Source organism: Sphaerodactylus townsendi, linkage group LG01 (assembly GCF_021028975.2).
Source record: "Sphaerodactylus townsendi isolate TG3544 linkage group LG01, MPM_Stown_v2.3, whole genome shotgun sequence".
NCBI lineage: Eukaryota > Metazoa > Chordata > Lepidosauria > Squamata > Sphaerodactylidae > Sphaerodactylus > Sphaerodactylus townsendi.
In genome coordinates, this window is record NC_059425.1 from 23,146,426 (window position 1) to 23,164,626 (window position 18,201).

The 18,201-nt window shown below is 46.6% G+C and overlaps 1 protein-coding gene across 2 annotated transcripts in view; it reads right to left on the bottom strand.

Moving 5' to 3' along the window:
* The window catches only part of TREH (trehalase), a 31,051-nt gene extending 12,850 nt beyond the window's left edge, over positions 1 to 18,201 (bottom strand). For both annotated transcript variants that reach the window (XM_048511390.1, XM_048511308.1), the window contains exons 1-7: positions 17,897 to 18,201; positions 14,222 to 14,322; positions 6,218 to 6,389; positions 5,807 to 5,894; positions 3,960 to 4,069; positions 727 to 819; positions 390 to 506 (exon numbers count right to left, since the gene is read on the bottom strand). In XM_048511390.1, coding sequence (XP_048367347.1) covers positions 390 to 506; positions 727 to 779 — 170 coding nt within the window. In that variant the 5' untranslated portion in view covers positions 780 to 819; positions 3,960 to 4,069; positions 5,807 to 5,894; ... (1 more) ...; positions 14,222 to 14,322; positions 17,897 to 18,201. The remainder of the gene's footprint in view (positions 1 to 389; positions 507 to 726; positions 820 to 3,959; positions 4,070 to 5,806; positions 5,895 to 6,217; positions 6,390 to 14,221; positions 14,323 to 17,896) is intronic.

Genomic DNA, 18,201 nt, shown 5'->3' on the forward strand with positions numbered 1-18,201 from the left:
TTATGGCGAAGTTGACATCATCCCAGCTGGCCAAACGCTTGGCGGAACAGGTCCGTTTTACAGGCCCTTCGGAAACTTTGTAAGTCCCGCAGGGCCCTGATCTCACCTGGAAGCCTGTTCCACCAGGTAGGGGCCAGAGCCGTAAAAACCCTGGTCCTTGTAGAGACCAGCCGGATCGCCTTGGGGCCAGGGATCACCAGTAGGTCCGCCTCTGATGAGCGGAGGGACCTAGAAGGGTGATATAGGGAGAGACGGTCCCTCTGGGGCTACTGACCTCTGTAGTCTGGAGGTCATCTGTAATTCCAGGCCCCACCTGGAGGTTGGTAACTGTATTTAAAGCTCAATCTTGTTTGCCTTTTCAGAGAGAAAGGGGAAAACAGGGAAGTTACCTCAGAAAGGCTGTATCATTGGTGTGCTTCAAGTAACTCTCCACCATGAGGGTGAGCAAGGGCGGCTGGCTTCGTCGCTCATAATAGATGCGGCCTCCGTTGGGGATGTGCCCAAATCTGTTACCAAGAAGGAAAAGCTGTAGCAATGAAGGAGAGCGGAGGACATGTTCTTTGAGTTACACAGGGGCCACACATCTGAACGTGGCTCCTTTGGGGACAGGTCATCCCTAATGCAGGTCCAAAAACACTGCTTGGACATTTCCTTTTCTCCACCTCTCTCCAAGGCATCAGCAAAAATATAGCCCTCCCTTGTCACCTTTCCCCAGATGTCTCTTACTTTTCCACAAGATAAAGGAAGTTCTCGATCATGCCCCGGGCAGTGGTCGCCATGTCAGACAGCAGCAGGCCCTCAATCACCCAGAAGGAGTCCCTGTAGGGAGAGGCAGGGCCTTAGCCACTCACCATTCCAACATTTGAGAGTCCTTGAGAAAACACCACCCACAGATCCTCCCACATTTCATAGTTGAAAACACAGTCATGTCAGAGGAGATGGGCTGGGGGCAGTTTAGCAGCCCAGTAACATGCTCTGGTGGATAACTGCAGGGATCCTATTAATCCAGTCTCAAATGTGTCACGAAACAAAATGCAGTGAAAGGCATATAACACAGAGGGGTGGTTTTTTTGCCACGTTACATCTGACTTATGATGACCTCTGGTGGCGTTTCAAGTCAAGAGACGTTCAGAGGTGGTTTGCCATTGCCTGCCTCCATGTCATTCAGGACCTGGTGTTCTTTGCTGGTCTCCCTTCTAAATACTTGCCAGGGCTGATGCTGCTTAGCTTCTGAGATCTGACTATCTCACATACTGCACTGCTATTGTTTACAATAATGGTCTTCAGTCTAGATCTGGGCTTCACTCTCATCCAAAATGTCTACAGGTGGAATGATTTCCACCCATAGAACATGATGTCCCCAGTTTCTTTCCTCCTACAGCCCAGAATGTGCTCCCAATACAGCCCAGAAATAAAGTAGGATGGAGGTCTGCCAGGTGAGAGGTAAATAGGTGAAAATCCCTTTGTCTTCAGAAATGTTTGTCAAGATTCAACCCTAGAGCCCACTGAACTGCAAGCAAGGGACAGGAAGTCATGTGACATTTTCATAGCACATGACAGGAAGATGCTCCATCTTCAAAGCCAAAGTTATGACCTCACTGTTTTTAGGGCACAGGACTCTGGGCAACAGCCAAAACAGTCAAGTGACAGAAAATCAAAGTCAAGCACGAGGAGGCCTTCCATGAAGAACAAATTAAGATTTCTTTCCAGCAGCACTGTGTGATCTTTAGGATTGCTCACTTTGGGTTGGGAATTTCCTGGATATTTGGAGGTGGAGCCTAGAGAGGGTGGGACATGGGGAGGATATAATGTCATAGAGTGGCCATTTTCAACAGGTGAACTGATCTGTCACTTCAAGATCAATTGTAAACCCAGGAGATCTTCAGCAACCATCTGGAGATTGACACCCCTAGCTAGGGGCGATTTCCCACTGGCGATTAATCCTGGGATAGTCACCCGAAATATCCAGGTTTCCTCGTGATCCCCCCCTTTGCCGAACCGCAGAACACAGAACAGTCCCGTTTCTGGCTTTCCCTCCTCCCTTCACAGGATTTTCCTGGACCTGCTTGCATATGCATCTTTTTTAAAAAACCCACTCCAATGGGAGCTAATAGGAGATGGGGGATACACATTTGAGGGTCCATAACTTTGAACCAAAGTTCACCAAACCTGGGTGATATAATTAGGGGAGTCTCCTACTGATACCACCCAGGTTTTGTGAAGTTTGGTCTAGGGGGCCCAAAGCTATGGACTCCCAAAGGGGGTGCCCCCATCCTCCATTGTTTCCAATGGGAGCTAATAGGAGATGTGGGCTACACATTTGAGGGTCCATAATGTTGGCCCGCATGAACCAAACTTCACCAAACTGGGGTGGTATCATCAGGAGGGTCTCCTAAAGATACTCTGAAATGTTGATGCTGCTAGCTTAACAATTGCACCCCTGACAGCAGGCACCCCCCCACCTCCCCAAGGGGCAGGCCTAGACGTCTTCACTAGAAACATGCTGCAGTGAGGATGCTGGAACCTGGTTGAAAAGGTGCCGATTCTTTTGAAACTTGGTTGTATCTAGATTAAATTTTCAGTGGGAATTTGGCCTAGGGTTCAGAAAAAGCCTGGGACAACCAGCACAACTTGTCGGTCTCACCCTTTTGGGTGCTGAAAGAACATAAGCTGCCTTATACTGAATCAGACCTGTGATGGAAAATAGTTAGCTGAACTATGTATTAGCTAGAAACATGTGATATTATGCAACCAGTATTAATAGGAAGCTGAAGTATGTGAACATGGAGTTTACAGACTTCATCCCAAAAGGGGCGTGGTCACTTGGGAGAGAGATGCTATCGCTACAGTAAAAGGAAGTCACATATGACTGTGAAAAAAAGCATGCTTTGCCTTTTGAAGTCTACCCTGAGGGGACAGGGAAAACTATGCAGAGGGTGCTAGCATGGGGAAACTTCAAAGGTTTTGGAAACCTCTCATGGCGAGCCAGGAAAAGGATTTTCTTGGAGAGTAGAGGGAACAAAGCCCTAAGGTGACTCTATCATGGAGGCTAAGCTAAGAGAAGCACCTGCAGAGCTAGAGGTCCCAAGAGATCCACATTACAGGAAACATACAGCTGGTCAATTTCTCTAAAAGCATTATTATGTTTATTTCTCCTGTTTTGAACTTTTACAATGGAAATCTTTGAGAAATCCAATGGCTGTCTGGAGATTATTAGGAGGGAAAAGGACCCAGGACCGAGGTGAGATAAGAGTGGCTCTCCCAAGCTTAATCTCAGCCTCAGTCGTCCAGCCTCAGTCGTCATAAGACCCAAGGACAGTCATGTGTACTCAGACAACAGCTCTCCAAGGGTCTATGCTAAGGTATTGTCAGGCCGGGTGGGCATCAACTGGCTGGCGCCAAGGTCACACCTGCGCTTGCTGTTATCTGTATGTTAATGGGCCATTCAATCGCTGTTTCAATCGCTGTGCTTGTAACCTAGTGAAGTATGCCTCCCTTGCTCCTGCCCCTCCCTGGGGCCGGAGTGAGACTATCGTTCATCCTTGAATCCTGGAACACATAACAATAAATACTGTCCTTTTCTTATTCATTCTATTGTGGGAAAGAGTGGGAGAAGGCAGTGGAAATTTGAGATAGGAGGGCTGCAAAGCCAGTGGGGCCCCCCAGCTCTGGCTACTTGCAGCTATGGAATCCCACACAGTCTTCAATACAAGCTCTTAGGAACCTTTTCCTGGAGTCTCAATTCTTGCAAATGGGATGTAACAAGAGCCTAACAGGTATTTCCCACTGTCTGGTATCTAGGCCTTTTAATTGGAGATGCTGGGGACTGAACCTAGAACCTTCTGCGTGCTAAACAGATGCTCTACCTCTGAGCCACAACTCCTCCAAAGAAATGTCTGGACATGCCACACACCCCTTCCATCCTGTGCCCCCTCCTCCAGACTATATATGCTCCTTACCAGTAGTAGTATTCAATGAATCGACCCCCTGGCACTATCAGTGGGTGCTTAGCACCGTGATATCAGGGGAATAACGCTCGGGCTATGGATTTCTACTGCTGTTAGGAAATCTAGAGTAACGTAAAAGATGGTTTATTTATTCACGTGTAGAAGACCTGCCTTTGCTTGGAGAGGGGTGATTTTTATGCATGGAAGACTTTAGATGGTATTCAGAGAGTTTCCTTACAAACCAAAATTGCTGCCACTCTAAGACTCTTACGCTTTGCCGAAGAATGCCTTTTCCACCAACAGCAGCAGGCAGAATTAAAATAATGATTCCATGTGGCACTTCATAGGACATTACATTTGCCCGTTCAAATTTGGCAATGCATCCCGCTGCCATGTCTTACTTGGAAGTGCCCCAGTCATGGACAGGTGCTGCTTTTCCATGCAACTATCCCTTTAAATCTTTCACCTTTCCCCCTTTGTTGCTCACTGACCTCCTGCTTCTCATCTTAATTGATTACTTCCTGTTCACTAGTGATAGCGGAGTCAGAAATGAATTATTCCATTTCTGATCTTGCTGTTTAATAAAGGTGAAATTATGTTTTCTTTCTTTCTAAGTTAGGTAGGAACAAGTTGTATTAGGTAGAATGTAGGGATTAAAGTTGTATATTCTGTATTTGTGTCTGTATACAGGAACCTCCTCCTTGCCCTTAAGGGGCAGGAATCCACCCCTGCTCCACACCTAGGCTGACCCTTTCATTTGCAAAACCTATGCCAGATGGACGTTTGACAAAAGGGAACCCGAAGAGCTTCTCCATCTTGCCTTAATCCCACCCCAGCAGGCAGATAAGGGTGCACCGTCATCACATTAGAGGTTTACGTTTCCTGGCCCCCAAAGCACCCATAGGACTTTTTTTTGTATTTTTTCCGCCTGTGCTCACGTCATCACTTCTCGGCCTAGCCCCTGTTTCTGCCTTCTGCAAAGATTCAGGAGGGACTGCCCTCCTGGACTCTAATTGGTTGCTACTGTATCTGTAAAGTGATAGATGGTTGCTTAGCCGGCTGTCCTGTATTTCCCCCTGGACTCCAGGCTGGAGAAAGTGTATAAAAGTTGTTGTAAGAAGAAGCTGCTTCGGCTTGGCTGGAGGTTTACCCGCTGTAGAATTATGGGAGGTGCTGACGCAGGGTCAGCATCTCAGTCAAACTCCATTTTTATTTTCAACTATTCTTGCTGTCGTTAGGGTCCCTGTTTCTGTCTCCTCTGCTGCTGCATGAAGAGCTGAGTGGATCTGGGGAAATAAAAGTTACCCAGGCAGCGTGGTAACACTAGCATTTGCTGCAGCATTCCCTAGTCAGTCCTTAATCAACTCTTATTGGGAATCCTTGGCCGATTACACACTGCTGCTCTGCCCTGCAGCAAGGAACTTTTCTTTTTGGGCAGAGACTTCCTTGCAGACACACTCTGTGTTACGGCGCCACGGATCCTGAAAGCCCCACAGTTAGTGAGATCAGGAAAACCCCAGTGTTTTCCCTCGCTTCGGCGTTTCTGCTCCTACTGGTCTTCCCACCCCCCACTCCTCTTTCCTTGCTCTGTGAAGGAAGGACAGAGAGAGAACTATCAGAGGGAGAGAGGGAGAAAGAGGGAAGGGGCCATGGCAGCAACAGCTGGATGAGAAGCAGAGACAGCAAAAAGGGAAAGGACACAATTTAAAGGAACAGCAGTAGCTCTTAGAAGCTTTAATGACACTCTGCCAGTGTCCAGACTGAAGCTGCAATTGTACATTAAAACTGCTGCATTCCTTGCCCCTCACCCATTATAGCCTCTCCAGTAGGTACAACCAGTTCTGGTTCTTCAGGATTACCTTCCTTCCCAGCTGCTTCCACTTTGCGTTCAGTTCCCGGACCCAAGACTGCAGTTTCGGATCTGAAATCCTGTTGAGGATCTGTGGCCTAAAAAGGGATCAGAGAGAGAGAGAGTCAGGGATACAGAAGGACTCAACAGGCCCAGGAGAAAGGAAGGTCAGTTTTTGCCCTGGTGTCGTTTCCTGGCCTCAAATGCCCCCTCCCCAAGCTACCATTTTGTTGCCATGCCCACTATGCCCTGCTAGAATTCCAAAAATGCTTACTTGCCCAATGAGCTCCAGAAACACCATTAGGGGGGTTGCCCTGCTCTCTAAGCCCATTCTAAAAGCTGGCTCCAGATGTGATTGGTCTATGGCCATTTTCAAGCATGAGGTCAAGGTTGGGATGGCTGGTTGGGACTGAAACTGTACCTGTCTGTCCAGTCTGGGGGTTCCCAGGGCTCAAGTTCCTGCCCACGAGGAAAAAAGTTAGACTCCACAAACCCCACAGCTTGGCCTCCCCTTGGGCCTGAGGAGGGCCCACCCTGCACCAGATGTGATGAGTATTCACCAGCCAGCTAGCACAAGTTTTCCAGGACAACCTCTGGGGGAGAAACAAAGAAATGGTTGTCAGAAGTCAGACAAGGTGCAATTCTGCCAGATGAAAAAAGTTTGTGGGGGGACAGGGGAGCAATAGGTCCCATGCATGGCTAGCGCCTGGCTCACCCGTCAGAGATCCAATTGGCTCCACTAACAGCTGCCTGGTTCAAAACAGGTCTGATTTTTTTCACATGGCACGAATGACCAGCAAACTATACCTTTTGAAAGGAAGTTTTGAAGGAGGACATTGATATAGTGGGCATCACAGAGACATGGTGGAATGAGGAGAACCAGTGGGATGCTGTTATCCCAGGTTACAGGCTCTACAGGAAGGATAGGACAGGGCGTATTGGGGGTGGAGTGGCCCTCTACATCAAAGAGAGCATAGTGTCACATAAAATAGACAATGCAGGGGGAGCTGATTCCCCCCCCACAGAAGCACTGTGGATATCAATACCAGGGTGAAGCATAGTTTAACATTAGGAATATATTATCGCCCCTGACCAAAGCACAAGAGGATTCTGAGATGGAAAAGAAATTAGAGAGGCCAACAAAGCAAAATGTCAGTGGTAATGGGCTTATTTTAACTATCCCCATAAACTGGAAAATGCATGTTCAGGTCATAGTAAGGAGAGAACATTCCTGGATATGCTAAATGACTTTGGTTAGGGAGCAGATGGTTAGAACCAACCAGGGAGATGTGATCCTAGATTCAATTCTATGTGGGACCCAGGACCTAAAAGGGAAGTCAGTGTTGTTGAGCCGATAGGGAACAACACCACAATGCTGTCAGATTCAGTATCTCTGCATGCTAACAAGTGACAACTACTAATGTAGTTACATTTGCCTTTCAGAAAGGGAAATTTCTCAAAGATGAGGGGATAGTGCGCAGGAAGCTGAAAGGAAAATCAAGAGTCAAAAATGTCCAAGATGCTTTGGAGGTTATTTAAAACACAGTCACAAAGCTCAATAGCTGGAATGTGTTCCAGGTTAGAAAGGCAGCGCCCCAGTCCAAAAGAAAGCCACCATGGTTAACAAGGGACGTTGAGGAAATTATTAGGAAAAAAAAGATGTCTTTAGAAAAATGGAAGTCCAACTTAACTCGATAAAGAATACCAGAGAGAACACAAATGGTGGCAAAGAGAAGCAAGTTAGCTGTAAGGGAGGCAAAAAGGATTGAGGAGGAACACATGGCTGTGAACATCAAAACCAGCAACAAACAGTTCTTCAAGGCACATCAAAAAAGCAGGAAGCCAGCAAGGGAAGCGGTAGGCCCGTAGATGACAAAGGAACAAAGGGTGTGCTAAAAGATGACAGGAGATTGCAGAAAGCTGAATGAATTCTTTTGCATCTGTCTTCACCCAAGAGGTGAGGTGAGGAAAATTCACCCGAACCAAGCTTCTAGGAGGCTTAATCCGAGGAACTAACAAAGATAGTGGTAGACAAGGAAGAAGTTCTTGGCAGCCATTGATAAACTAAATGTTACCAAATCCCCTGGCCCAGATTGCATTCACCCAAGAGTTCTTAAAGAGCTCAAGCATGAAATTGCTGATCTTCTCACTTTAATATGCAACTTATCCTTGAAATCAGGCTCCATCCCTGAAGACTGGAAGATGGCCAATGTCACACCAATCTTTAAGAAAGGATCTAGGGGGACCTCGAAATTACAGGCCAGTCAGTTTGACATCTGTTCCTGTAAAATTAGTAGAATCTGTCATTAAAGATAAAATTATAAAACATGTAGAAAAGCAAGACCTGCTGAGAAAGAGTCAGCATGGCTTTTGCAGAGGCAAATCCTGTCTTACAAACTTACTAGAGTTCTTGAGGATGTGTAAACAGGCATGTGGATAAGGGGAACCAGTGGACATTGTCTACTTGGATTTCCAAAGGCTTTTGACAAAGTTCCTCACCAGAGACTATTGGAGAAAACTCAGCAAATGAAGGAAGAGGGGAAGTCCTCCTATGGATTAAAACTGGTTGAGAAACAGGAAGCAAAGAGGGTGTAAATGGGAAATTCTCACAATGGAGAGATGTAGGAGTGGTGGTCCCCATGGATCCATATTGGGACCAGTGCTCTTTAACCTATTCATAAAATGACCTGGAAGTAGGCAGCGCAGGCCAAGTTTGCAGATGATACCAATTATAGTAGGGTGGGTGGAGAACTACAAAGGATTGAGGAGCTCCAAGCTGGACCTTGATAAAATTAGGTGAGGTAAGGCTAAGAAATGGCAAATGCACAGTTCCAATGCTTAGCAAAATGCAAGAGTGTAGTGCACACATTAGGGGCAAAAAATCCAAACTTCACATACACGCTTACAGAGGGTCCAGTGCTACTGTAGTCACAGACCAGGAAAGGATTGGGCTTTTAGCTGAGTAGTTCTATGGGAATGTCGAATCAATGTATGGCAGCTGTGAAAAAGGCAAACTCTATGCTGGGATCATTAGGAAAGGAAATTGATAATAAAACTGCAAAGTGTCATGCGTCTACTTATACAAAGCTGTGGTGCTGACCGCACTTGGAGTACTGTGTTCAGTTCTGGTCGCTACATCTCAAAAAAAGGATATTGAAGAGATAGAAAAGAGAAGTGCAGAGAAGAAAGGCGACTTGAGGATGATTGAGGGACTGCAGCACCTTCCTATGTAGGGAAAGAGCTGCAGCGCTTAGGGACTCTTTAGTTTGGAGAGAGACGCCTCTGAGGGGATATGGATTGGAAGTCCTATAAAATTATGCATTGGGGTAGAAATGCTGACAGAGAGAAATTTTTCTCTCTTTCTCACAATACTACTAGAACCAGGGGGGGCATTCATTGAAAATGCTGGGGAAGAATTACAGAACTAATAAAAGGAAACAGCTTTCATTTAACGCAGCATTGAGTTGGTGTTTTGGGAGAAATATGCTGCCACAGGAGGTGGTGATGGCCACTAACCTGGATAGCTTTAAAAGGGGCTTGGACAGATTTATGGAGGAGAAGTCGATTTATGGCTACCAATCTTGATCCTCTTTGATCTGAGATTGCAAATGCCTTAACAGTCCAGGTGCTCGGGAGCAACAGCCACAGAAGGCCATTGCTTTCACATCCTACATGTGAACTCCCAAAGGCACCTGGTGGGCCACTGCGAGTAGCAGAGAGCTGGACTAGATGGACTCTGGTCTGATCCAGCTGGCTTGTTCTTATGTTCTTATGTTCTTATGTTCTTATGAAGAGTCAAGAAACCCATGGAAGGTAAGTCCATCAAGAGGTATTGGCTAAATGGAGCCTCCGTGTTCAGAGGGAATCTACCTTTGAGTACAAGGGGAGGTTCGTCTGCATTCCTGCCCTGCTTGGAGGTGTTCCCTGACACATTTGGCTGGCAACTCTGGGAAACAGAATGCTGAACTCCATGGACCTTTGGTCTGATCCAGCAGGGCTGGTTTGATTGTTTGATAAGCTCCTGCTACATAGTGCTGGAAGTTTGGCCTTTAATGGAGAAATTGCTTTCTCATCTGGCCTCGGCCAACAGACACTAACCACACCCCTCTGTGTCTTTCCGCCTGTTATATAACCCCTGGTTTTCAAACAACGGACATTGGGGTATTTTGGAGTTCAAGTGTAACCTAGTGCTGCTTTCAGACATGTTATCAAAACAGGAAATTCTGGTATTCTGTCAGCCTCTGAGACCTAGCAACAACAGCTCCAGCTTAACTCATCCATACCAAAACGGGAGGGAACCATCAACAGTCCTGCAGGTTGTATTTCTGAGATTTGCCCAAGGTGTTTTGAACAGGTCAAGCATATGGATGAAAAACCGCTGGAAGCCACTACAAGGGTCATCTAGTCCAGGGGTAGGGAACCTGAGGCTCTCCAGATGTTCAGGAACTACAATTCCCATCAGCCCCTACCAGCATGGCCAATTGGCCATGCTGGTAGGGGCTGATGGGAATTGTAGTTCCTGAACATCTGGAGAGCCGCAGGTTCCCTACCCCTGATCTAGTCCAACCTCCTGAACAATGCAGGAAATTCACAACTACCTCCCTTCGCCCCACTGACTCTTGTTTTATGCCAGATGGAAGGCAACCCCCTTGATTTCCTGGCCAATCTGGGTGATTTCCTGGCCAAAGGGTGATCACTACTGCTCAGAGGATTATCGGCTGCCCTCTCCCCTCCTTGGAAGAACTCTATAATTCCCGAAGCCTAAAAAAAGCCCAAAATATTCTGAGAGACCCGTCTCATCCAGCACACTCTCTTTTTGAACTGTTACCATCCGGCAGACGATACAGGTCCATCAAAACTAGGACAAAGAGTCTTAGAGACAGCTTCTACTCTAGAGCTGTGGCTAAGCTAAACTCCGTGGCTTCGTGTTGATGTGTTTGGGGCTGTGTAGGGATGGGTAGAGGAAGGGGAGAGTGAGGATGGGGTATGAGTCTGAAATTGTGTGCATCGAGGAATGCTGCTGTGAATTTCGTTGTGCGTGCACAATGACAATAAAATGCTGATGCTTATGCTTATTGAAAATTCCTTCCTCATTGCTTATTCTTTTGTTTTTGTTCCCCTGAGAACAGCTTTGGACCTCCCAACGGGCACCCAACAGGTAGAGGCTCAGAGTGCTGCTTCAATAACTCTTCATAGCAGTAACTGATGTACAGTAAAAACAAACAAACCCCGAAGAGCCTTCCATTTCCTTTCCCACAACGAAGCGACCCTTTTCTGTGGTCAGCCAGAAGAGAAATTGAAGTAGCTGTTCTGTTCCCATGGGGCTTTTTGTTCTTCATAAAAATGCAGTAACACCGAGGCCAAGATTCTACTGCATATTTACTCTAAAGCAAATTCTGTCCTTCCCTACCTATTCAACATGGTGCAGTGGTTAGGATTTGCGGGCTCTAATCTGGAGAATCAGATTTGATCCCCCACTCCTCAGCCTAAGTGGCGGACTCTTATGTGGTGAACTGGATTCGTTTCCTCGCTCCTACACATGAAACCTGCTAGGTGACCTTGGGCTGGTCATAGAACTCTCTTAGCCTCGCCTACTTCACAAGGAGTCTTTTGTAGGGAGAGGAAGGGAAAGGAGTTTGTAAGCTCCTTTGAGTCTCCTTACGGGAGAGAAAGGGGGGTATGAATCCACGCTCTTCTTTATCAATCTTTCAGTCTGTTTAACGTATATGCAGAACATATCATAAAGAAATCTGGATTAGATTTAGATGAAAATGGAGGGGAAATTGGCAGAAGGAGCATTAACAATTTGATTCATTTATTTATTTAAGTTGATTAACACGCCACTCTTTCCCAGCAAAGGCAAGATGCAGATGACACTACATTACTGGCAGGAAATTGTGAAGAACTGAAACGACTAACAGTGAAAGTTAAAGCAGAAAATGCCAAAGCAGGATTACAGCTAACACCAAGATGATGAAAATAATGATTACTGAGGAATTACAAAATTTTAAGGCTGACAGTGATGAAACTTAAATTGTTGAAGATGTTTTATTCCTTCACTCAAAATGTAGATGGCAACCAAGAAATCAGAAGGAGACTGAGACTGGGAAGGGCAGCCATGGATAGAAAAGATCCTTAAGTGTACGGAAGTGTCACTGGAGACAGCGGTCAAGGTGATTCATACAATGGTTGTGAAGGGGTTGTTCTGGTTACAGTATCAGGCAGATTCACACTAGCCTGCCAAGGACCTTTGATCTCCAGATAGGAAACCAAAAGGCTTTGATTGAATTACACAAAGGAAGCTAGAAACCAAATGCTTGGGGATCAGGGAAGCTGATTTACAGCAGGGGGGCAACGGAGTTTACCTAAAAACCAAAGAGAAGGAACAAAGGAATTCGGATCCAGACCAGGCAGGGGAAAGCAACTCCCGATCCCAGGTCTGAAACAAAACCTGCCTGGAGCGATACTACAGCTGAAAAATCTATGTATTATAACATTTCTTATTTTCTGTTTTTTTTTCTCAATAAAATATTTGGAAAACTCAGCGGTTTTGAGTGTCTGGAAAAAATAACCCAGGATTTATAAGACAGGCGTGGATCCCCACATTCCTGGTCTTGTGACAATGGTATTTCCCATTACTATGCATGGATGTGAAAATTAGACAATGCAGAAAGCTGACAGGAAGAAAGTCGATTAATTTAAAACGCTGTGTTGCAAGAGGATTTTGCAGATACCATGAACTTCCCACCCCCATCCCCCAACTCCCAAAATAAGTGAGTTCTAGATCAAATCAAGCCTAAATTCTCCCTAGAAGCTAAAATGACCAAACTTAAGCTATCACACTTTAGCCCCATCATGAGAAGACGACTCAGCAGGAAACATGATGAAGCTATGAAAAGTTAAAGGCAGTAGGAAAAGAGGAAGTTCCAATATGAAATATATTGTCTCAAGAAAGGAAGACAAGGCCTTAGGCTAACAAGATCTGAGCAAGGCTGTTAACCTTAGGATGTTTGGAGGTTATTAATTCATAGAGTTGCTGTAAGTCAGAGGTGACCTGACAGCACATAACACACACAAATGCTCTTCTGTCAACATGTTGCTGTCCCCTGCTCTTTCCCTTCTGACCCACCCCCTTTTTGGGAGACTTTGGTACCAACTCTGTTGACTGAACTAGTCCTTATTTAATAATTTTCTGTTTCCAGCAACTGGAGCTTGCATGGGCGCGTGTGTGTTATGTGGTTTTAACAACCCTTTGCAACCACAGCAATTACTTCTTACTATGCTTCCTTTTGACACAGTCATGCAATCCTCTTTCTTTTTTTAGGAACAGAAATTTATCAAGAATTGATCCAAGAATACTGAAATATGAGTTAGTAAGAAACAACATAGTAAGCCAGGAAGGAGAAGCTGTTTGAGGTAAGATGAAAATTTAAAGGGACAGTAGTCCTGTGCCACCCTTTAGCAAAGAGACCGGCATTGCAATTGGGTTTGATTGAATTGATTGCAATTGGGTTTGAAACAGTGCTACAAATTTGGTTGCATAATGGGTGGGAAAATGACAAAGAAAATGCTGAAATGCAAAAGGTCAGAAACAATGTTGGCAAGGATTCTTTGTAAGATCCAAACGAATGATGTCCATTCCAGATTAAACAAGAGAGTCAGTTTACTTGTTGGGGTTGGATGGAGGAAATCAAATTAAAAAAAACATAGACACGGTTGACATGAATTTATTTCAGTTCAACTTTCACTGGATAAGTCTGTTTCATGTTAACCCTCACGTTGCAGATATTTAGCTAAGGTAAGCATTTCAATGTAATTTATGAGTCAGTGTAACTTGGAAGCTGTGGAAGCATTAGTGTGTGTGTGTATGTAATTTTAACAACCCTTTGCAACCGGAGCAATTAGATAAGCTGCTGCTCTTTGGCACTGATGTATTCCTGAAGGGAGATAAATATATTAATCTTAAACTCAAAGCTCGGTAGCTAACACCAGCTAAGTGGATGAGAGATACCTTTCTACTAAAAAGCCTACCCCTAGATGGGTAGTATATGAAGTGAAGAGGGACGATTAAATCATACCAGATCAGCCCTGCAGTTTGTATGGAACTCTGTAGGCATTCCTGGACATTTGGGGAAATGTGCCAGAATCCCACAAAGTCTTACACGAGTGGAGAGCCATAAAAGCCTCCGTTTACTTCTTGGCACAAACTTGGAGCATGTGACCTCACATCCTGCCTCTATCCTTCCATAGAAAAAATAAACCTACATTTTTCCTACTGAGGAGTCTCTTTAGTCTTACACCAGGCAGACAAACTAAACATCTCCCAGGCCAAAATACAGGCAGGCCTGCAGGGTTCAAAAGCTCTTTCCCAGCGTCAAGCTCAGGGGAGGCGTGGCAGCAGCCTGGCTGGGGCGTTTTCATTTACCTGGGCTCGCCTTCAATGGCCTATCCACAAAGTGTTTGTCATCAGTGAAGAGCTTGGCCAGCTGGACCTGCCTCAGCAGCTCCCCCGTGCAATAGATCTTACTAGGAAAAAGCAAACACACAAATGAAAATAGGGCCACAAATGAAAATAAAGCTATTATTACATCAAGGTGCTATCCTTCAAGATGGTATGTAGATCTATCCCACCCAGGGGCGTACCGGGCATAAATGGCACTTCGGGGCATGACTGCCTCCCCGCAACCCCTCCCCAGCCTGGCTCCCCCCCACACCCCACTTATATGAGCCAGCAGGGAAACCAGGGAAAGGTGGGGGCTTGGGGATGGCTCCTGGGTCAGCCTGCGTGGCAGCACCCACCTGTGCCACCCACTGCAGCGCCCTGTCCTTCCAGCAGGCCGGCTTCTGCCCTCCCCAGACCCATGTGACGAAACAGTGTGCACCCGGGGACATGGGATACCACATGTCCCCACTAGCGGTATACCACTGATCCCACCCAATTTTACCTTCACAACACCCCTGTGAGGTAGAGGTAGGCTGAGAGAAAATTGCTCACAGTCACCCAATGAACCCCATTGGCAGAGTGATTTCAGGAGGGTAGTCATGGTGGTCTGCAGTTAAGGTTGCTAGCTCCAGGTTGGCAAATACCTGGAGACTTTGGGAGTGAAGCCTGCTGAAGGTGGAGTTTGGGGAAGGAAGGGAATTCACTGGGGTATAATGCCAGACACCTTCCAAAGCACCCATTCTGTCCAGGGGAACTGTTCTCTGTCACCTAGAGATCAACTGTAAGAGTGGGAGAGTTCCAGCTACCACCAGAAGTTGACCATTGCTTTGACAAGCATTTGGGGGGGCTATTCTGCCTGTTAGATAAAGACTGTAGACATTTGCTAACTACAGCCTGCCTCCTTGGCAGCCAGCCCATGACAATAACTCTACCTGCCGCTGAAGAGTTAAATTTGAGTCCAGTAGTGCCTTAGAGGCCAACAAGATTTTGGGGGCATAAGCTTTTGAGAGTCTGACAGAGAGAATTTTGACTCTCAAAAGCTTATATGCTAAAACTCTTGCTGGTCTCTAAGATGCTGATGGGCTCAACTCATGGCAGAATTGAGAACTGAACCCAGCCCCCAAGCCCTAGTTCTGCACGGTGATCTCTGCACCACACTGTACAGCATATTTGTTCACTGCAAAATTCCTCATTGAAGAGTTTGAGAAGAAGAAGAGTTTGGATTTATATCCCCCCTTTCTCTCCTGTAGGAGACTCAAAGGGGCTGACAATCTCCTTGCCCTTCCCCCCTCACAACAAACACCCTGTGAGGTAGGTGGGGCTGAGAGAGCTCCAAGAAGCTGTGACTAGCCCAAGGTCACCCAGCTGGCATGTGTGGGAGTGTACAGGCTAATCTGAATTCCCCAGATAAGCCTCCACAGCTCAGGCGGCAGAGCTGGGAATCAAACCCGGTTCCTCCAGATTAGATACACGAACTCTTAACCTCCTATGCCACTGCTGCTCCTAAAGGACAAGAATATGCTTGACCATCTGTCCTCCCCTGGACTAGAGGACATATTGTGGGTGGGTGGTTCCCATTGACTTAAAGGACAAGAATATGCTTGACCATCTGTCCTCCCCTGGACTAGAGGACATATTGTGGGTGGGTGGTTCCCACTGTCCCATCGGAAAGGCAGGAAATGACTTTTTCCCCCTTCCTGGTGGGCGGAACTGCTCCTTGAACTCCAGTCTGTTTCCTGCCTCAGGTGTCCTCCATTCGCCGAGAAGGACCTTTCACGGGTACTACCAATGGTCATTTCGAAATATACTTGTCTGATGATATGCCTTGCAATCAGTGGTGGGATTCAAATAATTTAACAACCGGTTCTGGTGGTGGGATTCAAATAATTTAACATCTGGTTGTTTACAAGCACCGTTTTAACAACCGGTTCTGCCGAAGTGGTGCGAACCTGCTGAATCCCACTACTGCTCACAATTCAGAACAGACCTCAGCCTCAGCAGCCTTAGAAATGCATGGCATCTAGCATTCATTTGCATCCGTTAATAAGCCTGTGCACCAGGGACAAGGTGCATCCACCACGACCCAACTTACTTCTTTGACTTCTGGAGAATCCAGGGATGGAGCAGAAATCTGAAGGATGACAGAGCTAACAGCAGGTACTAACAACTTTTTAACAGGGCATTTCCAAAAGACAAACCTGCAGACAGGGATTTTCCAAGGGCAGGGATTGTATCGGGTGAATGGGAGGAAACTGGCACCTATGGCCTGGGTTGGGAAATTTACTGATAGTTAGTAGCTCACTTTTTCAAGATTAGTTGGAGGCGGTACACAAGGTGTAGAGTCAGGAGGCTGTCTTAGTGATTCCAGGACACTAGGCAAAAGACATGGAGAGGGCCAGAATCACGGGGTGCAACAGGTAGGGCAGCTTCTGAACAGTGGTCTCTTATCAGCATGTGGAGCTGCAGGAAGGGGCCTCCTGCTGCCTTACAGCTGATTGCCAGCTGCTGCCGGAGAGACACCACTGTCACCATCCCATGCCATCTCTGTGACTGCGCAGTTGTGAAGTCAGGCAACAGCTGGAGAAGTCAGCAGTAAGGCAGCCCACTAGGGCCTGTCCCATTGCCCTACTATTGGCTGCTCCAGAGGCTGCTTGAGACTCAGCAGCCAGTAAATATAGTCACTGCAGGGCAGTCAAGGTCCTCACCCACCACATCATGATAGGCTGCCGGCTGTTGCCTCTGTAGTCATGATGACAGCAGCAGAGAGGGGGAAGGTGGCTGGCAACTAGGGCAGCTTGGTGGTTGGAGGCCCTCCAACATGGCCCCCTCAACATGGGGCCTGGTTCAGCTACCCTACGACAGCCTATGATAAAGTTAGTGGAAGACGAAGAGTTTGGATTTATACCCCTACCTTTCTCTCCTGTAAGGAGACTCAAGGTGGCTTACAAGCTCCTTTTCCATCCTCTCCCCACAACAGACACCTTGTGAGGTGGATGGGGCTGAGAGAGTCCTGAGAGAACTGTGACTAGCCCAAGGTAACCCAGCAGGAACGTAGGATTGAGGAAGCAAATCTGGTTCACCAGATAAGCCTCTGCCACTCAGGTGGAGTGGGGAATCAAACCTGGTTCTCCAGATTAGAACCCACCTGCTCTTAACCACCATACCACACTAGTAGAAGCCAATGTATTTGCTGAAAGCCTTCACAGCTGGAATGAACTGGCTATTGTGGGGTTTCTGATCTGTGAGGCTGTGGTCTAGTAGAAAACAGCCTGGAAAACCCAAAACAGCCAGTCAAAAGATGCCAAATTGGATAGCTAGTGTCAGATAGATCAAAGCCAGTATAAGGAAACTCCCATCAGCAGAAAGCAAACGGTCTTACATTACAGATTTTTAGGGCTCTAGACCCATCCATTTGGCTTCCTTATATGTCTCCATTTACTTGACTATCTCCCTTCCTGGGTGCAGCTCAGGATTTTTGTGGTGTGGGTCACAGATATGTGCTTACTTTCCTAAGGCAAACAGCCTCCCATTCTTACAACCCGGACCTTTTGTTGAGTACGCATTTGAATCTGGGCTGTGAGTTCTGAGTCAGCCTCTACAGAATGAGGCCAGCCTCATACCCTCTTCACCTCGGCAGTATCAGTGTCGTTCACTCACCTGTCACAGGGTGGTGGGAAGCGGCCTTCTGCTGCCTGCCAGACTGGTACAGCTATACAGAGGCCCAAAAGCACCCAAGGTGGGACTGGCATTCTTGCAGAGGCAAGAAATGGATGCTTGATCCAGGGAAGAGCGAGACAGACAGCTAGTAAGTCTCATCCATGCAATTTCAAGGAAGTAAAATCAAATCTGATCGGTGGTTCTGAAATATAAAGGGCATGGAGGTGGGGCATCATCCCTGGGAATTCCTGCTTGCCACAGTTTCCATGTCCTCCCCCCGGCCAACTTGAATGGGTGTGCATGCT